Raw genomic sequence first — 27434 nt, forward strand, 5'->3', positions numbered from 1 at the left:
CATAGTTTTGACCTGCCTAACCTTAACACTTACCATTACCCTAACCCTAACCCTAACCTAAACTTAAACCTAACATAAACCTAAATCTAAACATAAACATAAACATAAAAAAAAGTCTTCACCTATAAAATGTAATGATTTATGTTATGGGGACTTTTTGCTCACATAAGGACGATGGACACACCCACACATGATCTTCACACCCCTGCAGATTGTCACTATTGCCCAATAAACACAGTTTCCTTATGGGGTCCCTACTGACCGTAAGTGGTTGTGTCTTTACAGTAAAACAAGCTGTTCTGATGGAGTGTCATTTATCCAAAACAGGCAGGTTTAGGCAACCAGGTCCAGTACAAGCAAACCTTAACAATGGGGTCTTATCTTGAAACAGATCATTCTTAAACTGTAATTCCTCTGCAGTTTTGGGAGTCACTGGCAAATTATATTGTCCTTATAACAAGCGCATTATTAGCTATTACTTGAGCCAGGGTTAGAGGTGTGCCCTGGGCAGGTTACCAGTGTATCACTGGGCTGACACACAGAGACAAACAACCATTCAAATTCACCCCAACAGGCAATTAAGAGTCTCTTGTAATCTTTGGAGAGGAAGCAGGAGTTCCTGGAGCACCTCCACAAAGACACAGGTAGAACATGCAAAACCCACACAGAATTGACGAGAGTTCACAATGCAGGATCGAACCCAGAACGTTCCTGCTGTGAGGCTACAGCCACTGCACCAACGTGCTGCACAGAGCCGCACAATTTACTTTGTTGTTTAACTTGCATGACTTGATTCATTTTCAAGCAGCCTCTCGGTGTGATTTGCCACCCTGACCGTTACAGACTGTTCCTTTGCCAGCGCTCTCATAGTTGCAGTAAAATAAATCTGACACTCTTTAGTGCAGCAGTGTATAAAGGTGCTGGAGGGTGAGTAACACAGCCTGAACGGTGGTGACCCACAGTAACTTCTGATTAAAAAAGTCTCCATCAGCAGTACACACTCCTCTCACTAACAGCAGAGCCTGCCGCCCTCTCATCACGGTACAGTGTGTACACTGTGGCAAAAATAGCAGCGCTCCGTCTTGTTTTTGATCTATACTCCCTCACTATACCTTACTACATTATATTGTCGGACTGACATTGCAGAGTTACGCAACAGATCACTAAAAACAAACTCCACTGTTCCAGTTCAGATATCTGTCAGTTACGCAATGTGGACACCGGGATCCATCGCAGATATGAAAGCGTATGTTTCCACATCCACTCCTTCTTTATCCGACCCGTGCATCATAATAATCCCAATACCAATGGCGCCTTCCACAATGAGCCTGGACACACCCGAGGTTGTAATTTACACTGGAGATCAAGACTGACCTCCGCCAGCTGCCCGTATGACTGTGGTCACTCGAAAGAGCGATTATAGCTGCAACTTAATCCCAGATGATCTCTGCTTCTAAAAGCCACTGCAGCAGAGGTGGGGCGTAGTTTTAGGAGACAGCAGGGCCTGGACAGCCATGACAGCTGGAAGATGAAGGAGGTCAGAAGCGGTCGCACAGATGCATGAATGGATTCTCAGACAGTCAATGAGCTTGACCTTTGGGATCTTGTGTACATCCATTTATCAATTGAGCCATTGATAGATTTGTAATCCTATGTACACAACCTTTAACCCATGGTGTGTTACATGAGGACATGTAAGAAAACCCAAATTCTAAATGTGAATCAATCCGATTGGTTTTATTTTTACCCTTGGGGGTTGAAACAGTGCACAGTTGTGGTGGGAGAGAGTGAAGTCATTATCTTCAATGTAAGATTCAGATTACAGTATTAGATCTTTAGATTCAGATTTGATCACTATATGCATGTGGTAGATTAAGAGGTCAATGACTATGCATATACTGTTGAGAAGAAAATCCTCCCCGCCAACATCATAATTTCGCTGAACTGAAGCTTCCCGTGTTTCAATTTTTCCTCCATCTGGCGGCTGTGGCTTAGGAGGTAGAGTTGGTCGTCCACTTACCAGAAGGGGTAGAAGGGTTCGATCCCGAAAGTGATGGCAAAACTGTACTGTAAATTGGTTTGAGTAGAAAAGTGCTATATAAATACAAACCCTTAACTTGTTTTCATTTTATCTCTAAGACGACGTCCTCGCCTTTTCACAAGGAGTAAAAGATTTTAGTTTAGAGCTTCTTCATGGTTTGTATGAAAGCAGACACTTGGGGTTTGGCCCAACAACAACACTCGGCACAGGGCTGAAGCCGGCGCCAGGCTTTGGGAGGGGGCCACTCGCCTTTTGTTCGACCCAACAGGAGCTAGGAGGCCGTGGGGCTGTTGGTTGGGATGAAGTTTGAAGATCAACTAATCACATGTGCATGTAGACAAAATAATCTTACCGCTGAGTGTCTGCGTAAAAGCTCTGAGAGCTGAACTCTCGCAGCCTCGACTGACTCCGATTATATCGCAGCCAGGGAAGAACAGATACTTCATCCGGGCGTTCTCTTAATCTCGTCAAATGTAAGCTGGTGGGGCTTCAACACAAATCCCTCACTGTCCCTCCTTTGAGAGATAAAGAGAGAAAGATGCTGATTGCTTTTCCCATCCATTTTTACTCAAAACAGCACCTCACATCAGCAGGAGTCACTGACTGTGACTGGGTGTTGCTGCTGACATGTTAGGACGGGCTTTGTTTTATTTTGGATTGAGACTCCACAAAGGAGCAATCAAGACCTTTTGATATTTTACAGGTGCTTTAAGTTGTCGTCTCCAGCGGTTTGATGTCTGGCATCTTTGGGCCGGATGCTTCAAATCTCCATGAATCTCTTATCAAAATAGCTCTGCCTTGTTGTTTTCTTTCTAAGTCAGGAGCTGCTTTCGCCTAAAGTAGACTTAGAAAGGTAAGAACCGAGCAACGGAGGGGAACGATTTTCCTCAGCTCCTGCACCTGACTCCCAGATAACAATGTTTGCCAGCCGCGGTGGCTCCGGAGGGGGAAAGGGGGGGAAGTACTCGGTGGAGGACCTCTATGGCTTCAGCAAGAAGCCCAAGGCGTCGTCCTCCTCGGGGAGCATCGTGGCCAAATCTGGAGCCCGGAGCAGCAAGACCCCGGACCAGAGGACTGAGTCTGAGGCCCTGGCTTCACAGATCCTGGAGGCGGCGCACAGGCTGGTGGAGCGACGCCGACTGGAGCTCTACCTGAGGGAGTGTGGCCTCTCGCTGGCCGAGTGCGAGGCTGAGCGCTCCGCCATGACATACAGGTGAGAGGGACGCAGGCAGGACAAGGTGAGAGATCAGGAGATGTCTTAAAATGTTCGAATGGCAAGTACTGCAAAGTTAGGTGAAATCATAATGTTGCTTTTGTGAAAATGAAAATAATTAGATCTTAAACCTGGAATTGAAAATAACACACAGCCAAATATAGACATGATGCCTTAAACCTGCTGACTTTATACTGTAGCCACTTTGATTATCAGCGGCTTCTAAAGAGAAACCGCAGAAGAAACAAAAACATTCAGCTTTTCAGACGGAGAGCATCAGACCATCCTGAGCACTAAAACCATCTTTCTAAATAACACGATTAATATTTCTCCAATTTATCACTAATGCACGAATGTAGTCGAGAATTTGAAGAGGACTGCAATCGGTGGCAGTGAGCAGAGACGTCTTTCATGTTTGAGGGGGGAAAAATAGAAGAGAGAAAGAAATATATTTGGAGTGGCTTTTTTTTTTTTTTTACCAGTGACCTAGAAAGAAATATCAGGCGTCTGACGAGATTTCAAAAGCAACTGCAGTGCTGAATAAATGTGGCTGGACCGCAGACACATCTGGCTGTTCCGGCTCACTAATGTTAACGCGTAATGCAGGGAACTTAAATGAGACTTTTACAACAGCCATTGTCTATTGTCGACCTCCTAAGGACAGCCTGACGGGGCCGACATCAGTGGGGCAGAAGTTTAGGGTTAACGATGCATGATCTGACAGCAGGGGACCGACACTGGGTTGTTACAGGGCTTTTTTTTAAAAAACAGCACTGTATTATGGGAGTGCCAGAGTTCTCACAATTTCACATTAGCGCGTGTTCTGTTGATCAAACTTAAAGCCGTCGTAGAAAATATTTATGTATGTACAAAAAAAAGGATTTGTGCAGTGAATGTATGATAATGATAAAACAAAAAAATAGAGAGAGAATAATAAAAAGAAAAAAGATGAAGTTGGAATGATGGTGTATGCAAACATTTACGTTCATACATGTACAGCATTTCATATATGTTGCATATTTATACATTTATACATGCTACAGTGCCTCAGTTGTATGTTTTGGGGATAAAACCGTTGCCATGAAATCCATTTTCACTGAATTTAGGGCATGTATTTCTGCACAAACCCAGAAAATGCGCAACATATTGTTTCATATTTCATCATCGTAGATTTGGGCATGTTTAAGAATATCATTGGTTTATTAGTGGGTGTCACTTATTATTCATTGGCTGCTGAAAATATGAGTGCTTTACAACAGTCTTTTTAGGAAACAGGGTTTTCGTGATTCAGTACAGAATTTAATCAAATGCTCTCCTGTATCTCAGAACAGCAGTCATTAAGACATCAGTAAAGTTGCCTCTAGGTGGCAGCGTCACCTTTGAAGACAAGTCAGCCCTATGGCATTTTGATTCAAAAGCAGACAAGGAACAAAATCTGCAGCTAACTGGGTGTCATCAGAATGAACCAGTGACAGAAAGCAGATGAAGAACTCATTGCAGCATTTACTAACAGCATGCATGGGATCTGTGAACCATAGTAAAGTTGTCCCACACACACACAGCCACACACACACACACAGCCACACACACACACACACACACACACACACACACACACACACACACACACACACACACAGTATGATTCAGCTCTTCTTCTTTCTTCTGTGTCTTCAGTGGCAGCAATTTCCGTGTGTGTGTGTGTGTGTGTGTGTGTGTGTGTGTGTGTGTGTTAGCTGTGGGTAATTTGTGTAATGATGCAGCAGCTCCAAACCTCCTCATGACTGAAATTGATTACTTGTAATCAACACAACAGCTCGGCTCCTCTTCTCTAATTTGCAGGGTTTTGCTGGAAACAACGATTTCCCCACACACCCGCTCGTCTCCTGAGTGCAGAGCAAATTTTGGGGAAGAGGGACGGATGCTTTAAGTGTTGACAAACAGAACCGAAGGGCCAAAGGCGTGCACTTCTAATGAAACAAAGCTTAGAGGATGGACATTTATAAACACAATGTGTTGCACGGAGTCTGAATTTGAGTTAAGTCATAAAACAGTGAATTAAGGTCCTCTGCCCAGGGGTGGGTCCAGGGGTGGTTCCAGAGGGGCACTGGCCCTAGCTGAAAACCTGTAACTAGTGCTTTTTCAAAAATAAATGTCACTTACTAACAATAACAACAATAAATATGACATTTTGTTGGGACATTTTTTTTCTAAGCTTTTTTAAAGTTAACAAGGAATGCCTTAAATGTGCAAGTTACTGAATAAGGAGTTGTGAAGGTAGGTTGGACACAAAACTGTCCCCTCTATGGCCCCTGACTTAGAGAAATAGTCGACCCGCCTCTGCCTCTCACTGTCCTCCCTTTGTGAATAACTTCAAGATGAACCAAAACCATAAGGAAAACTTTCCATGTCTGAGAGAAAACTTCAGGGTTGCAGTTCCACAGAGTATAAACGCCTTCAGCTTTCTTAAACTATGTGCACATTTCATGAAGGGCCACTCCACGAACAATACCCAGCACTCTCCACTCTTCACTGCTCTCGTACAAAGAAGTCAAAACCAGCTGTTCAAATCTCTGCAGCCCTCAGATAAAGGACAATGTGCCACTGTTTCTTACTCCCTCTATATTTCTACATTTAAAACAATATTTTTTTACCATCTGTTACAGGGAAAAGTAAAAAAAAATTTAATAAAATCATAGCTACATGAATTACAGAGAGGATCAGGCCGGCGTTAGGTAAATGAGCCGGTGCATTTTATTGAGGATCACCCACCGGAGACGTGCTTTGACATGAGTTTTGTTGCCGAGATTGATGGTGGACTTGAACGTTGAGCCTTTCAAGGACGTTCTCATTATACGATCTGTTGCATAAAGCATCTCGATAAGAAACATGGTCAACTATTCTCTCATTTCCCGAGCTCTCGGTTTAATGAGACATTCATGTTTGCATAAAAGTGAATACATGTTTCAAAGGACAAGCTCAGATTTGAGCTTCAAGATGGAGCAGCTGCTGTGTGAGAGTGAATCGAAGCCTTAGATTAACATTTATTCAAACTAACTGGATGAAGGTGGGGATACCTTGGAGTGAGTGAGGTGATTCTTGGAAAATGTAATGATGAAAATGTCGATGTGACATCAAAAATGTGGGCGATGAATGTGCTTTAACAGGATCATTAAAGCATCTCTTTTTGAAATGTCACGGTGGGTGGCCCTCCCATCTTCTCTCCGCGCGTACAGCTGGAAACTTCTCATCCCAACTTACTACTGAATAGCTCCATTAAATAAAAGCTGATTACCAACGACTCGCTGGCAGCAGCTCGTCCTGGAATCTGCAGTTTGCTCAAAAGCAAGTGATCATTAGGCGCCAGAGCATCCCTGACAGAGATGATGAATGTCTGAATGTGCGTGTGCATTTTTATTTGCACAAGTGCGGCTTCTTTCCCAGGTCGTCCCGCTGTGTGGAGGAGATATCGCAGAGCAAACAACTTGAGCGCTGACAGAAAGTTCTCTGTGAGTGACAGTCCTCTCCGAGGCCGCGGCAGCGTAGTTTAGACTGTAAACAGGACCTCGGAGGAACATACTCATCATCGCCTGGCTACAGAAATCACACCTCCGCTTCATTTGAATGGGATGTGTGATGTGATGTGAGGATTTCATTCATTCCAGTGTAATCAAAACAATACACTCATAAACTAAAACACATCTCATGAATTAAAAAGGAGCAGCACTAAGAAAAATCATCCATTACTTGCCCCTTTCATTTAAATAACATAACATAAATAGACATGGCCATCCCCTTTTTTGATTTTTTTTCTTTTAACAAATCACAAAACATTGATTATAAATTAATCCATAGCCATCATCATAACATAAATACTACTCAATACGTTTATACTGTTCCATTATTTTTTTCTTTGTACATTTTCTTAAATTGAATAATATTGATCAACATTTTGAATCACTATTCACAGTTTCACTCTATACCCAGAAATACACATCTGCTTTAATGCACTGCACATGCATTTGGACTTTTGAAATTGTACTTGATGGTGATGGAAACTGGGTAGAACAGCAGAGGACCTTCTGCAAAATGCTTCGTGAATTTAAACTTGACAAGAATTGAAAATAAAATAAATGTGATTTTGATCATTTGCCATCATCAACATCAATATTACTCTATGAGTTCATACTGTTTGAATTAGTTTCTCTACAAATCGACTTAAATCGAAAAATATTTGAGCATCATTTGAAATCACTGTCCAGAGAATTCCACAGTTTCACTTCATACACAAAAATACACATCTGTTTTAATGTAGAACGCGCATATGGACTTTATACTTTACTGATATTATACTATACGTGATGATGATGATGATGACGATTATGATGACGGCGATGAAGATGAGGCCCCTGGGGGCAACACCAGCATGAAGTATTTATGGGCCTGGTGAGGAGCTGGGGCCTCAGGTGGGTTAATTCACATCAGCAGGGATCTAACTCAGAGGGTTTTGATCATTTAGGCCTTTTGGACCTCGTGATAATCTCTCAGGTACCAGATTATCCTGATCCCTGGTTAATCCTGCACCACGATGAAAGGCAGCGAGGGATTTGATCCAGCCTGCTCTCACCTCACCATGGTGGTGAGGGTGTTGTTGATGATGATGATGATGATGATGATGATGATGATAATAATGTTAGTGGTGGTGGTGTTGATGATGATGATGGTAGTTGTGGTGGATAATGGTGATGATGATGATGATGATGATGATGATGATGATGATGATGATGATGATGATGGTAGTGGTGGTCAAGGCGGTGGTGGTAGTGGATACTGGTGATGATGGTGGTGGTGGTAGTGGATAATGGTGTTGATGATGATGGTGGTGTTGGTCGAAGGCGGTGGTGGTAGTGGATAATGGTGATGATGGTGATGATGGTGGTGATGATGGTGGTGGTGATAATGGTGGTCAAGGCAGTGGTGGTAGTGGATAATGGTGTTGATGAGAGGGGAACAGCTGAGATCCTTATTCATATCCTAAATTTGACTACAAATGAAAATAAAAATAAATATAATCTCTACTGTAACATGCGTGTGTAAAATAATGTGCATGCACATATTTTAATTATTATTTCACTGGAGGCCATTTCAGACGCGGCAGTGAGCAAGCTACACTAACATAATGTGACGATGTGATGAAACGTGTGTGTGTGTGATGAAAAATGTAGAGATCACACCCAGAGAGAGAGAGAGAGAGAGAGAGAGAGAGAGAGAGAGAGCATCTTGCAAACCCCCACACTTGCTCGCTCGTGTGAACAGTTATTGGGAGATAATAATAATAGTAATAATAGTAATAATAATAATAATAATAATAATAATAATAATAATAATAATAATAATAATAATAATAATAATAATAATAATAAACAGGATGATGATGCAGAGCCAAGTGGCATCATCGTCATCATCATCATCATCATAGTCATCACCATCATCATCCTCGAGTGTTTGAAATGTCTGCTGATGATTTTTTTGGGGCCACTGTACCGGTATCATTTCTTTTTCCAATCCGTGCACCGTGACATTTTGTCGGTTAACGGGAGGAGAGCTGCAGGGTGGCTGCTGCCGGTTTGTGAACGAGCTCAATGACTCTTAACGTTATGGAAAAAAGAGGAAAAACCGGCTCTGTGGTTGTTTAGCTCCTGTATTTGTTGCTGCCCCCCCCTCTCTCTCTCTCTCGCTCTCTCTCTCTCTCTCTCTCTCTCTCTCTCTCTCTCTCTCTCTCTCTCTCTCTCTCTCTCTTGCATCAATCTGATGCTGCGTGAGGCGGCTCTGCTGAGGCGATGATGCATCGGTGGCGTTTGACTGTGTGAATTCGCATCCTCCATGGAGCCGGATCGGACCGAGGCAATGTAAGAAAAAAGAAAGAAAATCCGACCTCCGAGCCGCTTTTCTGTTTTTTTATGAGCTTGAAAAAAACGACAGGAGAAGATGTCATATTTCGACGCGAGGTGCGAGGATGCCTGTAGCTGTGGTTGTGTCATTGCTGCGGCACAGTCCGGAGCTCCCCAGCTCAAGTCCGACACAACTCATCTCAGCTGAAGAGGAGACGAGGAGCGAGCAGGCAAGTGCTTCACCAGCCTACCTCAGCCACCCAGGAGCCCGTGCATGTATGTGGGCAGAGGCCGAGCGAGTGACACCCTGCAGGGAGGCATCTCTTTGCACCGTGGGTCTGGGGCTTTCCAAAAACTGCCACCTCCTCCCATCCGTCTGAGGACTGCTGCGAGCTTACAGGCTTCCTGATGCTTTTTGGAGGGCAGCCCCGATGCATCTTGCGAGTGTGAACAACTCTGCGAGCCCAGTGCCAGGTTTGCATCGCCAGACAGGAGCCAGAGCAGACGGTCACTCCGTGTGTGTCATGTTAGAGGCTGAACTCCTGCCTGCACCCTCCAGCTCTGCAGCCAAAATCTCTGACCTGCCCTGTCTGACTGAGCCCTCTCCTGTATGAGCATCGCTGCTCAGCCACAACGGTGCAACGACGGGAAAACAGTGTGAACCAGCACCAGCAATTTGCAGACATTACTGTTAGTGTGACTTTCCTTACAAAGCCCCCCCCCCCCCCCCTCCCAGCCTCTCTCATCAGCACCCCACCCCAACTTTCAAAATAAGAGACACAGGAAAGCAGGGTCAGGATGCAGGTGTCCTTCGCTTGCACCGAGCACAACCTCAAGAGTCGCAGTGAGGACCGACTTTGTGGCCTTCGCACCGCTCCACCTCCTGGGGGAAGCAGTGGAGGAGTAGGGGGCGGTGGCGGTGGAGGAGGAGGCGGTGGTGGCGGCGGAGGAGGTGGTGGTGGAGGAGGTGGAGGTGGTGGACAAGGGAGCAATGGTAACTACACCTCCCAGGGCTCGGTCAAGACCAGGGATGGGTCCGGGTCCCGTCAGACGCCGCAGGGCCATGCCCACATGAAGGAGGCCATCGGGCGCCACACCAGCATGAAGTATAGGTGAGTATGGGCCTGGCGAGGAGGTGGGGAGCTGCAGCGTCAGGTGGCGGAGGGTTGACTCAGACTTTGGTTTTGATCATTGAGGCGTTTTAGACCTCAGGTACCAGATTATCACGACGGGCATCAGTGGCAAATCCTCCAGCAGTGACTTGATCAGGCCTGTTCTCAACGTGAAGCCTTTATGTCGGTGTCTTTGTTGAGATGTGAGGTGAATTTAAGGTTAGCTTGAATTATTACCAACATACACTCTATAATATACCATGCTGACAGCCTCCATATCCATTAGCCAAGATAAGAGCACCTCAGCGAGCAGTGATTTTAGTGACATTATAAAAAGATACGACATTTGCTCTTAAAAGCGCTCTCGGATGGATGTAAAAATGCTGAGATAATCCACAGCAAACAGCCATAGTGTTATCACGCTATAACAGACAGTATGCATATAGGAGCATTTGCCATAGGCTTATGTGTTTTATGCAGATTTTTGCCCTAGCCCCTTGCTCCTCATCACAGATTAATAAAAAGCTGGCCTTCAATAAAAGCTCTTCCTAAAATCACCCCAGGACACCAAGCTTTTCTTGGAGGTTTGAAAAGCATTTCATTTTCATAAAATGGTGTTGCAGTGGAGTATTGTTTGCACAAAAAAAAACATTGTTGCACACACCGGGTCTGAGTCATGATGTAGGAAAGAGAAAACAGACCAGATAAACAGCAAGAGAGGAATTTTATTTTAGTTTTCTTTTGGCACGGACTCAGATTCAGTTCACCTTGATGGATCAGAGCCTCAGCTTGACAAGGACAGCTGTCCATAGAGCAGTGGAAAATAATTTATACCTTTATAAATATGCACATAAAATACACGCAGCTTGCATTTAACATTATACCATCCATAATCTATAAGGCCGTAACCCCATACCATCTGTTCCTTTATTTCGACTGTAAAATTCAATAACAAGTGGGAGAGTTTTAATGACCTGTTTTCCTATTAATCAGGTTGATTGAATTGCTGCCATTCTCGTCAGTCAATTTAGTTTCATTTAATGGGATGTTTAAAAAGGGAACGAGGCACAAGATGAAACCCAGATATCTCCTCTGCTGTTTCTTTTCTTCCTGGAGAAGTGCGCACATACCTCCGATTGGGTTGGATGATTCTAGTCGCTCTGCTGTCTGTGCAAAAGTGTCACTAATGCGGAGTGCAGCAGCACAATAAGTCTTTATAGCATATGGCCAGGACCAGTTGCCAGTGGCAACACCCTAGGCATAGTTTTTGTCCGTCTCATTTCCTAATCAGCCAGCACTGCTGTCGCTTATCAGTCTCTTCTGCAGCAGAGTCCGCTCAAAGCCCCACCATCCGGCCACGGAAATCTGTTGGTGGCAGCACAGCGGTCACACGTTCTCCATTTTACACCCCAGCAGACTGAAGAAACAGGGCTGTGCATGAAACCCGTCCACATGCTGTATAAGTCTGTGCAGTGAATGAATGTTGGAGATTTCCTGACACGACGCTGATTGAGGAGAAACGAATACCACGACAGATCAGAAAGTGAATGAATGCATGTCACCTTGATCTCGTCTGTTTTCCATTCCCCAGGAGGCACCTATCTGTGTCTGCCCTGTTTGACTGCATGTTTTCTAATACCACCGCTATCTCATTAACCTGAGCATCACTGAGCGGCAGGTCACAGACAATGGCACCTGCTGCTAGTTATCACTCCCATGAGCCCCTGCTGTCATCCCCTGCCCCAAATCTATTGAATCTCCTCTTATCTTTTCTTTAATCAAACTCTCTTCATTTCCGACAAATTTTCCTTTAAATGCATTGAAATCGACAGTGGCCCTTATTTTGGCGGGGGACCTGTGGAGTGGTGGGTGTAGAAGTCACTCCAGCAAGTCAGTCAGCAAATTGGCCGTTTCTACGGTAACAAGGCGCTCTCCTTTCACCAACAGCAACCTGGTAAGCAGGTCAGGTTCTTCTCCAAAATAGATTTATCTGCCACTGTCGGACATTTCTCATGGATCTTTGTTTGTTAATGGTCACGGTGGCAGGCAGCCGGCTGCCATTAGCTTTATGCATGATTGAGAGAGGGAGTATCCAAGGAGGAAAGAAAGGCATTGGTACATAAAAGATACAGCAGGAAAGAGAGTCCAATTTTGTTAATGACTGTTCTGAGGCTGTGTAATAACCTCCAGGACAGCGGGACAGACAAGGAACATTTCAAGGATGATGACACCGTTCTGCTGTTTCTAAATCTGTCATCTCGGGGTGCCCCAGCTCATAAATGGGCAAATTAAGTGTCCAGAACTTTTAGTAAATCATCTTAATTGTTTGTTTCCCAAGAGTTAGATGAGAAGATCTATGCCATGACTGTACAGTAAATGTGAAACCAGAGCAAGTAGCTGCTTAGCTTAGCTTAGCTTAGCTTAGCTTAGCACAAAGACCAAACCCTTCAGTTTTTGTTAAGATTAAACAAAGATTTAACCTGTTAATTGCTACATGCTAAATGAGCTTTAGAAATGCTGGCTAGCCATTTCCTCTTTTTTTCTTTTTTAACTTTATACTAAGCTTAGCTAACCAGGTGCTGGTGCTAGCTTCATATGGACAGAACAGATTGAATGTCTTAATTTATTTCGACCAGTAGGTATTGTCTACCACAGATGTCCCTTTAAAAAGCAAAACCCCAGCTCTTGTGTTAAACCAGACTGTATATAAAGATGGACGACGTGTCTCAACTTCCTCCCACTATTCAGAAATGAAGTTAAAATATTCCAGATACGAACACCAGAGTCTTCGCAATAGTGATGGAGCTGAGGTATCGACGTCCTGCTGACACATGCGCTCCACCAATCACAAATCAGTGTCAGCTGTCAATTATGACGTGTCACAGCATTTTATAGTATCAAATAAGTAATGAAACCACATTTAATAGAAAAACATTACATGTGAACATACATTTCTGTGATAAGAACAACCTAAAATGATAGAAACACACACTGAATTCAGTTCCAAAGATTTGGGCACTGCTATTATCTTGGACAAAATAATACTGACTCGAGTCTTATTAGTGGGAATTCCCTCAGATGCGGTTACGTGGTAGAAAGCTCTGGAAAAAGTTGGATGATAGTGGATCTCTGGTTAAAATTATTTTGCTAAACTTTGAAATGAATTTCCACACTCTTGATTTATTTATTTATTGAAGTAGAATGAAATTATAAACAGATAAACAAAGGTCCAAACTAAATACTGCAATAGTAACATTACAGAATATTCAGTATAACTGGAGGTCTGCATGTATTTGCATTTGCATGAGGAGTTGAAGAGTCCTGACATTCAGTGACGCAGAGAGCTTCTGTTCTCTAACAGAGTGCACTTGAACAGTGAGTTTTGAAAGGCTGAACTCAGCAGCTGCCGAAGTAATGATGGAATCATTGGTGTCTGATGAACAGTTCTGTCAGGGTTTACAGAAATATTGTGGTCATTTAGTGCTCGGAGACACCGATCCGGCCTCAGTCTTATTACTCTCACAGTTAAAGTTAGCCTTTATACACACCGAGGGCACACACACACACACACTTAACAGCTTCAGTTTATAGATTTGATCGAAGACTATTTACTTTAAGTAATGTGGTTTTACAGTTGCCTCATAAATAAAACTCACAAAAAGCTGTGGAAAAACAATTGCTAGAAGAGAGTGATATAATATTCGTTTCACATAGCGTAGTCATTATAGGATAATAATTAAGGGATAATTAAGTAATTTGGCCTCACATTGTTGTCATGGTTAGTAATCATTGGAAACAAATGGTTTGGGTAGCAGAGAGGGGAATAAGACAATGTGCTGCAACAAGATATTGTCATTAAACTTTTCTCTCCCTGGACTTTTGTTGAGTTTCCAGATCACTGAACTGATAATTGATCATCACGCTGAGGTCTTGCAACAAGTTTTAAAAAGTCAGACGTTATCTCAGTGGCTCGTAACTGAAATATATCCACACTACGATCTGTTTTGGCTGCTAAACTGCAAAAAATCTGACTGCTTATTTCATCTACCACCTACTAGGCTGCTGAATGTATAGTTATAAATAATGAAACATGAGCAACAGTTTAGATCATTATTATTCATGCAGCTGCAGCTACACATCCACACCACATTAACCCCACACAAACATTTGTTTTCAACTTGTGCACATGAAGCAGATAACTTTGTCTGTTGGAGATGTGACGTGACTGCAGGGTCAGTGCAGTTTGACACGGCTTGCATCTGTCAATATCAGCCTGTGGATGGGTAGAAAATCCACATCTCGTTGTTCGGAGTGTGATCAAGGTCTGACAGTGTGTTCTGGTAGAGATAAACTCATCATTGCATGTCATTATGTAAGAGCTGAGGCACGGTCTGAAAAAAAAGGCTTCACAGGTCCTGGGAAAGACTCAAAAGGTATTTAGGCTCCACATATATGATCTCAATCTAAGCTCTTTCCATGTCTTGAGCTGTTTTCATACATGAAAATGTCCGGGTGACTGGATCCACACATATGAAGAAGATTGTCAGAATTAGACGCATTCACAACAACAGGAAAATCACCGGAACATTCAGGTGAGGGGTGGTGTCTGGGTAGAGCAAGAGGGAAGGAGGTTATTACGCATAATATCTGCAGCAAAATCCATGTGTTTTTGTTTGTCCTGCAGTTTCCTCATATGGGCTCGCTCATTATCCAGAGATTTTACAAGAGGGCTTGCAAGAAAAAACTCTGGAGATTGTCTGGAGCAAATGGAGAATGTCTGGGGTTCAATGCATGTTTGTAAGCAGCTTTAGTTGTAACACATTTATATAAGGTCGATGAGGAAATCTATTTCCTATTTTGCTTTTAGTTTGAATTAACAGTCATACTGGTGTGATGCATGGGTATAATGCTATTTGTTAAAGTACCGGATATGAGCCCAGGCTCCTTGTGGCTCGTTTCCCAGGTTGTTACCTTTGCTCCCTTGGTGGCAAGTTTAGATTTTCTAAATGAGTCAAGTATACGTGAACAACAACTGTCAAATGTTAGACTTTATGAATAGTTTCTTCATGTTGAGACCATAATGCAGCAGAATTACAGGTTGTATACACAATACAGGGGAGTGAACACAAGTAGCTTGTACATTGAATTATTTATTTACTTGTGTCGAGCAAAGGAAGCCACATTGGAAAGAATCCATTCTGAGGAAGACTTGCAGTGAAGGCAGAGTTCAGGCTAATCTAATAGACGATACTTTGAATAAATGCTAAACAAGCTTCCACCTCCAGCAGAATGGATGCAGCACACGCAGCCAAAGTTTAATAAGCTGCTTCTGTAACGTTTCTTTGCAAATGCATCACAATTAGATAGACTGTCAGAATCATGAATGATGGATAGAGGGATGCTCTTCTGCCTTCTCATCTTCAGGCTACTAGTTAACATCAGTTAAGTACGATTTCAACTCACTGAGCCACTCAAAGTTACTGTTAAGGTGGAATTTTGGTCTTGCATGATGTGATACAATCAGTACACCTTAAATGTCAATAGCCTACGACGACAACTTTGACGATTCCAGTTTAAATTGATATCTTTAAATAACATGTACCTGTGGGCATTAGTGATTACTGGATCATAATTATTCATGTAAATAACTTAAACATATTTATATACATTTCAAATGGATTATGTTTTAAAGAAAGATGGCAGAGCATTGTTCCAGCAGAACTACATCCATGGTGTGAGGATAAAATGAAACATTGCTGATAAATGACTTACATAATTACATAAAAAGATAAACAAAAAAAGTTGCCTTGTTTCAATGAAAAGTTTGGTATTTATATTTGGACTGTGTGTTTGCAATTCAAAATAATCCCACTGAAAAGATTGAAAACAAATAGTATTTTTCACAACATTCATCTAATTCAGTTTTTAGGATAATCTAACAAATTTCAAATGTTTTTCAAAAGTCAAAAAGCCAAATTGTAATCTGTACAGACTTTAATGGTATTTTAAGCGCTTCAATGAATTCTGCTACTACATTTTGGTAAAGTAGCTCGGATGACATGTTATTGATTTCAAGAAACAAGAGAAACTTGTATACGAGGCAGCAGACCCAGGGACGGGTTTATCATTCTAATATTCATCCTCATCCCTCTCTCCACAGACAAAGACTTCTTCAACTACTGATCATGTTGAGATGATTTAAAATTCAAAGTATATAGTTGTTTTCATAGTGTTTCAGCCTCGTATCACATTATACTCCCCTTCACAAACATAATCAGGAGTCTTACACACATAACTTCATGTCCAGTCTCAAGATTTAAACTGGAAAACATACATGTCTCCTCTGTTTACACATTTAACATCAGCTGGTGTGAATCTAGCTGCAACACTTCACTACTTCAAACTCAGATAATACAAGTGTCAGCGACTGGCGATCGGAGGAGAGCAGCTGAGTTTGTGTCTGTGTGCCTGAGCGAGTGCTCCGCTCACAGCGTGGGTATTTCATAATGAGGGCAGCCCTACTTTCCTAACTGTTACAATATAACTGAATTAAAAACATCATGGAACATTAATAATAGCCAAAGCAAGAATTAGTGTGCTGACTGAATTACGCTGGGTTCTTGTCCCTCAGAGCTAAAGAGTCGGCTCAGACAAAAAAAAAAATGTTCTCATTATCTTTCTCATCGTGAAGTGAGTTGGGGTCTTTTTGTTCCGAAACAGTGTCCTGGACACACTGGAGAATCTTTTCAGGGAAACTACTTTCTACTGAGAAGTCCCTGCTACAAATCTCTGTATGATCCAGAGTAACAACGACGCTGACAACAGAAAAAGAGACGCTGGTGTTTGTTAAGAAAAATGAAATTAAAGAGAACAATACAATAGAGGGATTTAAAAGAAGACAGAGAATAAGTCTGTTCAAGTCCAATGAGGAGCAAATTCTATAGCGTGGGGCCTCTGATGGCAAAAGCTGTCACTGCAGTGAGCACCACGAATAAATAATGTTTTCACCTGTGTTGAGGTGTTTAGCCCCAAAAGGCTGCATGGATAAATACTCTTTGTAATTTGGATGAACTGACCCTTTAAAACCCAGAAACAGAGTAAACAGTAATAATTAAAGAGAGCAGACAGTCCACTATCTCCCCACAGATTGTGCTCTGAAAATGCATGTACAAGCACACACACACACACACAACACACAACACACAACAAACACACACACACACACACACACACACACACACACACACACACACACACACACACACACACACACACACACACACACACACACACACACACCGTCTGACGTGAGTGTTATTAATATCTAGGTTTGCTTCCCTCCGGAGAAAAGCCTGCTCAGCGTGTGTGTGGCATTTTATGACAACTGCAGAAAAAAAAAACTCCCATCATATGCACCTAACCATCTGTACAGAGTGTCTTCCTCCTGTCTCAGGTGAAAACTAACTGTAAATGTCAGCACAGGTTAAAATGCTGACTCCACCGTGACGGAGCACCTGTGTGCCTCCTCTCTCTCTCTCCACCATTAATAATGCATGGTACGCTACGGGCCCCGTAATCACCTTGTTTGGACTTCATGATTTATGGTCAGTGGAAAAGTAGATAGGAAAACATGGGAAGGCCCATTTTTGATGGCAACAGTGAAGCATCTGTGTTTCTGTGTGCCCTGCTCATGAGCGCATTCATGCATGGCCGTGCGTAGATCTGTGCCTGTGTTCCAGTGTAGTTCTCGTCAAGCGTGAATATCCACGTGAAAGCATGGAAAGCGGCCCTACTGACCGTCACGCAGTATAGATCTCATCGGTTCTCACATAACGTACGTCGAATCCATGTCAGGGGAAATATATAGGCCGAGCGTCTGTGCATGCATGTGTGTGTGTGATGGTGTGACCATGCTAGAGAGGAAGTGGGAAAGACTGTCATGAGGGAGATAGTGAGAGGAAAGAGAGAGCATGTGTCTCCTCACACTCACTGATAGTAATTTAGCAGACTGCAGCACTGCAGTGAGCGGCGGAGTTGAGAGAGAGCAGGGAGGGGGCGACCGGTTGCCCCACACACACACACACACACACCCACACACCCACCCACACACACACACACACACACACACACACACACACACACACACACACACACACACACACACACACACACACACACACACACACACAAATAAGGACATCCTCCACTGCCCACAAATTAAAGAAAAGGGTATTTTCTGTGGATTTCACCCTGGTTCCTCATGTCCTCTCCTGTCAGGATGTGCTTGTAGAACATGTCTCACGCACTTGTTTTCCATATTAAAAAAGCACACTGAATACAAATGCACTGAAACAGAAGAGGCCTGAATTTGTGTACGAGTGGTGGATGTGACTGGATGCTTGATATTCCCCTAATGCTGACTCATGTTTTAGTATTTGCCACACATAACCTTTGTGTTGTTCGTCCCGCTACGAATTTAAAAAGGGAAAGATTGAAAGAAGGTGTTTCTAAGGGGGCACAGTTGAAACTTGGTATTATTAGTGTAATTATTTCTCATTCATTACAAGCACTAGATAGCCTAAGGCCACAGGGGCAAATACAGGGGCAGGGCCAGGGGCCACTGGCCCCCGGTGAAATGTGATTGGCCATTAAAGTGACCCAGGACTCGCATTTTTTCTTTAGATATGATAAATATGACAATTCAAGGATTTTTATTTTGTAAGCTTTTTTGAAGTACACAATTTTTTAAATATAGTCAATGATATGTTGTTTTGCTCAAAGCTATAGAGCTAACAGAAAACAAGGAATGACTCAAATGTGCACTCAACTTAATTAGGAATTGTGCATGGATCAACGTGTGGTCCCTCTATGCCAATTCCCTTTCCCTTTATGACCCCTAATTTAGAAAAACCCCAGACACGCCACTGTCAGGCTAAATAACAGAGAATCTACACACAATTCGCAAAGAATCTGTTTTCCTCAATTCCCTTAAGCTTCATGAGGTTTGGTGATATGATAAAAACACCCAGAATGCTCAATATATACAACATAACATGTATTTTTAAAAATAAGAGTCCAGTTTGGGGCTTCACTTCGAGACAAAACAATGTATGCTCTCAAGATTTCTGCTTTAGACCTGCATCCTGGTGTTACCTTCTCAAATATTCCTGGACAAAAAAATTCCTTTAATGTCCCCCAAGTGAATTTGAGGCAAAATGGTATAATTTGATGAATGTCACAAACAAACGCCAGTAAAAGAGAAGAAGCTTTTTAAAAAAGAATCTCTGAAGTGTGTTTTCTCCCATGTGCCTCATTTATATTTACTAGCAGTGTTCAAAGTGACTGTCAGTGTGTGGGAACATGCAGAGCCGTCATTGGTTGAAATATGGTGAACAAGAGCAAAGACTCAGCGACATCAAACTCTACTCACATGTTTTTCTCCTTTATAAAGAATCCCAGACCTTCCACCTGTGCGCTATTTTGACTGAGTTGAAGGTATCGACAAAAACAATATGTGGTCCACACATGAACACTGACACCCCCCCCCCCCCCCCCCCCCCCCCCCGCACTGCTCACACACACAAAGAGGGACACAAACGCTTACATATGCAGGAAACTAAAAATAGCTTAAGGTCAGGCTTTAAAAATAGACCAGGGAAAATAAAAGCAGGGCTCGTTCGACTGAGTGTAAATGCTCTGACAGTCTGTCTTTTTGCATTTGGCTATTTGTGGCGGATGCAGGCAGGCGGGCAAGCAGACAGGCATGCAGACAGGCAGGCAGACAGGCAGGCAGACAGGCAGGCAGGCAGAGAGGGAGAGAGGTGCTGGAGATGAGAAGACGGCGAGCAGCGAGTTGCACTGCAGTTCTGCTGCCTCTCCAGCTGGCTCCCAGGCTAATTAGAATGGGGGAGAGCACACATGCAGGAGGAGAGCAAGCATGAAGCCCACATCATTTTCAGCTGGAGATGCTCCTGCGGTCAGAAATGCAGCTCTCGCCTTCTCCCCGCTCACCCTTCAACATTCAGCAGTCTGGATAACCAGATGTGGCATGTGGGGTAATGGACTCCTCTTAAGCTTATGGGACATTTTGGGACATTTACTGTACCCACCAAAGAAGCTTTTGTCTGGCCTCTATGTGAGATGAGCTCTCTCCCCTCCAGCTGTCTCACTGGCCCAGTGTAATACACTGAACTGTTAACATACGATGGATAAAAGGTCAATTGTTCAGAAATAATTAGAGGCAGGAAGTCATTTAACCACGGGCGAGAACGACTTCAACTCAGCCACTGCAGTGAAGGAAGAAGTCACATCCAGGAACACTTTGTGAAATCGAGCTAATATCTTGTGTCACACTACATTTTCTTACATTTCATTATAATACATTTAATTTTTTTTCTTTTTTGCGTCGGTGATCCATTCAGTGATTTAATATATGTTGTTTTAGTCTTGCATATTCTTGGTCAAGCGTTTTACGAAAGAAGAGTGAGTAAAAGTATAAATATGAATACTGTAGAACATCAATGTTAAGTACAGTGTTATAGTATTATCAGCACAAGTTGTTCATTATCAATCTAAATTTAAATGCAACAGTTTTATATCAATATACACAGTATATCATGTTTACTGCTGCATTAACATGTATATGCAACATTTGAATGTGGCTGGATGAGGTGGAGCTAATTACACTACATCCTGTTTAGTTAGTAAAAATGTATCATCATAATTTGTGGTCAAATATATCGAATTCAAATACAATCTTTTCTGAAACAATATAATGTGTTTGAAAGCAGATACGACATTTAATTATATACTTTAAATAAAGACATGACAGCTCCCCAAAGGTAAAGCCAAATAATCCTGATGGCCCTCTGGTGGCTGGCGGCAGTACAGGTCAACAACCCAGGCTCCATGTTAATGGGTGGGATATTCAAAAAGTCAAAATACGCAATAAAGGAAGTTTTCTGAAAGCTGAATTTATCATTTTAGGTAGTTCTCATCACACTGATGTATTTGAAACGTTCATTTGTTTCATTAATCTTTGTTTTTAGTTAATTATTTGATAACATATAACTATTACGTTATTATTATAACTAGTCTTTGGCGTTTATAAACAATAGATGACAGTATGTTAAAACAGAGCTGTAATAATGTAAAAAATTAAATAATAAATTATTAATTGCAAGTCTTCATTGCATAAATTGTAACTGCTTACAAATAATGTACAGTAATACGTACATGTCGTTGCTATAACATGTTATTACCCATTTACCAAATGTTTATATATTGCTAAATCAGGGGGACTTAAAATATTACCCAAGGAAATGAGTCACCAGAGCAGTCATATAAATCTAGAAGAGAAATAGAAATAAACAATAAAATATAGAAAATATAGTCAAGTAAAGTATCTCAAATTCCCTCACTGCTTAATAAAAGTGACGATAGCGTAACCATGTCATTCAGTTGTACAGTAATGAGCTCACCTGTGACTGCTGTGTGTGAAAAACATATTCTTAATGCCCACACACCATCGTGTCTTTTTCCACTATTTATTTCTGTGCTTTTTTTTTTTTCCCTCCACAGGAATCTTGGGAAGTCAGGCCTACGCGTTTCCTGCCTCGGGTTAGGTGAGTTGGTTTGAAGGCAGGAAAATACTCATCTCTGTTTCAACCCCTCAAACAAAACCAACATCTCTGTCTCTCCTCTCCTCTCGCTCAGGCACCTGGGTGACATTTGGATCACAGATCTCTGATGAGGTGAGAGCCATTTTCTCTCTCTGTGTTTGCGTGAGACGTCGATTCCCAACACACTTGCTCGTATTGCTTTTGTGGAAAACACCGGGCGCCAGGAACGCAAATCTCTGATTGTTTTCCAATTATAGAACAGAGAAAGTCCGACAGACCTTGAAACTACAGCAGCTTGTTGAACTATTGTCTGTTTTCTCTAATGTATTATCCTCTCTGCATAGTGCCCTTCATGGACGACCTCTGGGTAATTGGAATTTATCTGTCGCCTCCGTCTCTCAGTATCAATTTTTCTGTTCCCTCAGATGGCCGAGAACCTGATGAACATAGCTTATGAGAACGGAGTGAACCTGTTTGACACGGCGGAGGTATACGCCTCTGGAAGGTCAGGCTTCACTTTCTCCTCTGCGCGCCAATTAAATCTTCTGCTTTTCTCACACACCGATGTTTTTTTGCATCAGTACTTTTATGTGTCCTTCGCATCCTCTGACTGCAACGTCTCTCTTGAGGCAGATAAACAACTGAGAGTCTTCAGTTTTCTAACATATCACATGTTTGTAGATTTTTAATATTGTTGTGCAGCGATGTGAAGTTTGTGTCAACCCGTCATGATCAATGATGTGCTTCTCCACAGAGCGGAAATCACTCTGGGGAACATCATCAAGAAGAAAGGATGGAGGTGATTTAACTGACTTTTGAAATCTTAATAATTCCTTGCTTTTCTGAAATGCACTGCATTTCCACATGTTTTTGTTACCACTGGCACAGACGCACTGTTAAATTATCTCAAGGGAAAGCTATATTTTTTACACAAATGAGGAGCTTTAGTCTCAGAAAGACTATAAAAGGATAAAAATGTGAACATGTGAAAATAAACTTCCCAGTTCACAAAACTAGGTCTCTGACTTGTCCAACCACTACATTTGTGTGGGAAACGCTTGAGATATTTTTACTGTTGGGAAAAAATATCGATAAATAAAAGTCAAACTTGAAATTAGGCCTTTCGACAACATTTGTCACTACAATTGACTGTCTCAGATTGATTTGTGGATGTAAAAACACATAACTGGTATAAATTTAGATTTTAATGTAACATACCTATTATTACAGGCACAGAGTTTACTATAGCCAAACTAAATAATGACAGTATACAAAGTATTTGAAGAATAAAAAGACTTTAATAAAATTCTATCTTCATACTAAATCTGTGCTCCTAACTCTCTTGTGTCCTTGCCAGGCGTTCAAGTTTTGTCATCACAACAAAAATCTATTGGGGAGGCCAGTAAGTGAAGCACTAAGGGACTATTTCTATGTGTTAGACTGTTTGTTTCTCATTCGAAATCATTGTTTGCTTTTATCATTTCAGCAGAATATCTTTAATGTGTATTTTCCACACTCCACAGAGCTGAGACAGAGAGAGGACTCTCCAGAAAGCACATTATTGAAGGTAATGATATATTTTTTTTACATGTAATGGTCTGTTTGTGGTCTGAGCTTTTCTAGTCTTGATGAACACTCAAAGCACTTCACAGTACAGTTTATTACCATTCACCCTTTCACACACACATTCTTCACTTAATGTTTCTGGAAATAATTTACTTTAAAGGATAATAACAAAATAAGTCTTGGGCTTAAGACCAGAAAAGCTCAGTTCATCCTAAAGTCATTTTATACAAATCAAATATAGAAAAGTGGTCAATTTGTATTATTACCGAGTTTACATTCATCGATTGAATAGAATTGTGCCATTATTGTAGAGGAAATGTTTCCCAGGATGCATTCGTTCAATCCCTAAAGAGACCTGCATTTTGATTAAAAAATCTGATGATAAGCATATTTTGTCTCACTCAGTTAAAGCCACTTCATGTCACATTTAGTACTTCAAGATACCTTGAAATCTAATTAATTATATGCTTTATATGGGGGCTACTTATGGGTACAGAATAGGGAACGTAGAGGTCAAGCCTCTGAGCCTCCAAGCCCACTACCTTAAAAAACATTAGTAAATAAAGCTCACACGCTGTTGTCTTTGTATACGGTCGTCATCTTAGTTATTTTTGTAAGCAGTGTGGCCGCAGGACCATTTACCAAAGAGTTGAATGGGCTGTTTGACTATGTCATTGTCATGAGGCTTTTAAATTTAGGCAATTACATAATACTCAAACAGTGTGCAGCTCTCAAGGTCTTTGCAGAGCATGCAGGGACATGGCTCATATTTGGATTTCGCACACATGCTTTTAACATTTCTAAAACTTAAAATCAAATTACAGACAAACCAGAGTTTGAAAAGTTGGCAGATACTGATCCTAAAAAGTTAGAAGTGGAAAATACAGTGCAGAAATAAAAAAAAACAGTAACGTCCTCTAGAATAATTTATCGTTTTTCCCTCCACTAATTTACTCACTGGACCATTGCCAAGGATTTATTGGGAATCTGTGTCGTCAACATGTTTGATCGTCAAAATGTACCTTTAAAATAACAGATACTCCACCACTGACTTCAGACCAGGCTGTTATTGGGCAAAAGTACAACTGTTTCCTACTCCCTCTTGCAACGTGCCATTAATGTGCCTGATCACACTTCATTTAAAGACCAACGAGCCCATGGGTGCTCAGATGGGTGTAAGTGCATTTGCTATTTAAATAACGTAGGTGTTGGACAGGAAAATGACAACTGCTTTGGTCTGAATGTAGCAAAGACATTCGTGTGGTGGTTGGCCCCTTGTTGTGCCAGGTTTACGAGAGGGCCCCTTGTGTTTTTAGTGACGATCTCCCTTAACAACTGACCATTGTTTGTGACAGGTTTAAGAGGATCCTTATCAAGACTCCAGCTCGATTATGTGGACATTGTTTTTGCCAACAGAAATGATGTCAACAGTCCGATGGAAGGTCAGTTACAGATGTTAATGAAATGATTATTCTTGTTTGCTGATGTGCAGAGATCTTGTAATATACGGTTTATGTGTGAAACATCTGTAATCCATTGCCTTCAAGTGATCAGAATTGCGTAACTTTAATATGATGTTATATGCTGTGATTTGCAGAGATTGTACGGGCCATGACCTTTGTAATAAACCAGGGTATGGCCATGTACTGGGGAACCTCACGCTGGAGTGCCATGGAAATCATGGTGAGTGCTCATCTCCCATTTAAAGGTCCAGTGTGTAAGATTTAGGTGAAAGGGATGGCAGCAATTGAATACAAAATAATCCTAGTGATGTTTTCATGAGTGTGTTTTATCTAAATGGTATAAATTGTTGCTTTGTTTACCCCAGATTGGGCGCTTTATATTTAAATACTTATTTACACAGGGTCCTCTCTATGGAGGCCGCCATGTTTTTTAAACTAGTCCAAACTAGATAAACTAAACACCTTTTCAGTTTTTATGACAACTGAAGTCTACGACAGGTTCTCCTTCATGTTGTGCACCTTCACCTCTAGAGGTCACTCAATTCTACACACTGAACCTTTAATGCTGTCAGCGTTTGTCACATATGCTGATTGGTAACCATGGCATGTGTCTGTTTCTGCACCAGGAGGCGTACTCAGTGGCACGCCAGTTCAACCTGATACCACCTGTGTGTGAGCAGGCTGAGTACCACTATTTCCAGAGGGATAAAGTCGAGGTGCAGCTCCCCGAGCTCTACCACAAGATCGGTCAGATATCCACACATCTCACAGCTCAATTTATCTTTATTTTCTTAAACTGAAGGTTTGTTTTGTTTCATTCGAATGTCCACAATTATTCCTGTCTTTCAGGAGTGGGGGCTATGACCTGGTCTCCACTTGCTTGTGGATTAATCACAGGGAAGTACAGCGACGGCGTACCAGAGTGCTCCAGAGCGGCAATGAAGGTCAGTTTGATTTGAGCGGTCGTCCTCATGGAGTTTCTCTCCCTCATCAACGAGGTACTGTGGTGTGAAATCAGTGTGGGAGTAGCTGCCTTATGAATGCTTCTCTCCTGGTGAAGGGATACCAGTGGCTGAAGGAGCGAGTGAACAGCGAGGAGGGCCGCAGACAGCTCGCAAAAATCAAGGAGCTCCATCTACTGGCCGACAGACTGGGCTGCACTGCGGCACAGTTAGCCATAGGTAAGCTTTACAATCTGTACAGCATATATAGATTATAAAGACTTAATTTCAAACAGTGTCATGTGATCTGAATGCTGCAATGAACCTAATATTCTTTGAGTTAAGTACATTTTCTTTGGTTTTGACTGATGTCACCCAGTTTTAACACAGAACGTTTTATTTACAGCCTGGTGTCTGCGTAGTGAGGGAGTCAGCTCTGTACTTCTGGGAGTTTCCAATACAGAACAGCTACTTGAGAACCTGGGTGCCCTCCGGGTAAAACTTTTATTAAATTTTTTTTGCCTCCCACATTCATCATTTTGCCCGACACACGCTACAGTTGTGTAAACCAACAGATATGATATTTGTGATATGCACAATGAAGTGGCAAATGACCATTTTCTAAAAGATCGCTTTCCTTCCCTCCTCCTCTCCGCAGATTTTATCCCAAATGACCCCACAAACCATTACCGAGATTGATGCCCTGCTGGGAAACAAGCCACACTCCAAGAAAGAGTCGCGTGCCTGAAGATGCAAATCTGAGTGACGGACGATGTTTCAAGGAGACAAAGACGACAATGACACCGGGAAACATCACTTTTCGCTCTGCTGTATACTCAACAACTTGCATGTCCTCGGCAACATTATGCTTCCAGTATGTGCGCATATCCATTTTGCGCAGTACATTGTTATCATGTATGAAAAAAGAAAAAAAGTCTTTCAATTGTGGAAAAAAAATACAACAGGTCATATATTTGCTCACTGCCGATTGTTCAAAGAATAATTGTTCCTCCAGAGGGGGAGGCTGAAAATGGTCGGAGCGACGCTTCTCTGTGATCCACTGAAACCAAGAGATGACAGATACTCACCTGATTTGACTTGTGTTAATGAAAAGCTCTAATGTGGGGGGGAAAAAAACACCTCTGTGCTAAAACAAAACTTTACTGCGTGAAAGGTGCTTTCCTCGGACTTCGGAGTCTCCTCCCCTCGCAGCCACCTGTTATTCTGTATGATGTTTATTACCCAGCAGCCAGAGAGCCAAAGGTTAGTACTCATGTGTCTAGCCTAACATTTCCCATAGTGTGCATGTGACTGGTCTGCCACGCTCACTGCTTTACAGGGTTGGGAAAAAATGGATTACTTGTCTTGAGTCTTTGGAGTGATCTGACTGTTCAAAAAATAAAAATGAATCCACTGTGGTATTACAATCAGATCACGTGCTTTAAAAAAAATGCCATTTGAGTTGAACGCGCCAAGACAGCCATCAACACCTTTGACACATACTCAAATAAGGATGGATTTTTGGCCCGATCCAAACCAAAATAAATGGATCACATTAGCATCGTATAGGTTGGAAACTGTCAATC

The 27434-nt window shown here is 42.0% G+C and overlaps 1 protein-coding gene across 2 annotated transcripts; it reads left to right on the top strand.

Annotated features, from left to right (window-relative positions):
* Positions 1 to 2893: 2893 nt before the first annotated feature.
* On the top strand, positions 2894 to 27312 carry LOC117774917 (voltage-gated potassium channel subunit beta-2). Of its 2 annotated transcripts, none has more exons than XM_034607627.1 (14): positions 2894 to 3254; positions 21838 to 21881; positions 21973 to 22010; positions 22304 to 22383; positions 22633 to 22677; positions 23236 to 23280; positions 23402 to 23445; positions 24800 to 24886; positions 25042 to 25127; positions 25534 to 25654; positions 25757 to 25851; positions 25968 to 26088; positions 26255 to 26343; positions 26507 to 27312. In XM_034607627.1, the coding sequence occupies exons 1-14, from the start codon at positions 2959 to 2961 to the stop codon at positions 26594 to 26596; spliced, it is 1281 nt and encodes a 426-aa protein (XP_034463518.1). In that variant the 5' UTR covers positions 2894 to 2958; the 3' UTR covers positions 26597 to 27312. The 2 variants fall into 2 exon arrangements, with proteins under 2 accessions (XP_034463518.1, XP_034463517.1); XM_034607626.1 differs by lacking the exon at positions 2894 to 3254 and adding an exon at positions 9004 to 10257.
* The last annotated feature ends 122 nt before the right edge of the window (positions 27313 to 27434 follow it).

The sequence above is a fragment of the Hippoglossus hippoglossus genome, chromosome 14, assembly GCF_009819705.1.
Source record: "Hippoglossus hippoglossus isolate fHipHip1 chromosome 14, fHipHip1.pri, whole genome shotgun sequence".
Lineage (NCBI taxonomy): Eukaryota > Metazoa > Chordata > Actinopteri > Pleuronectiformes > Pleuronectidae > Hippoglossus > Hippoglossus hippoglossus.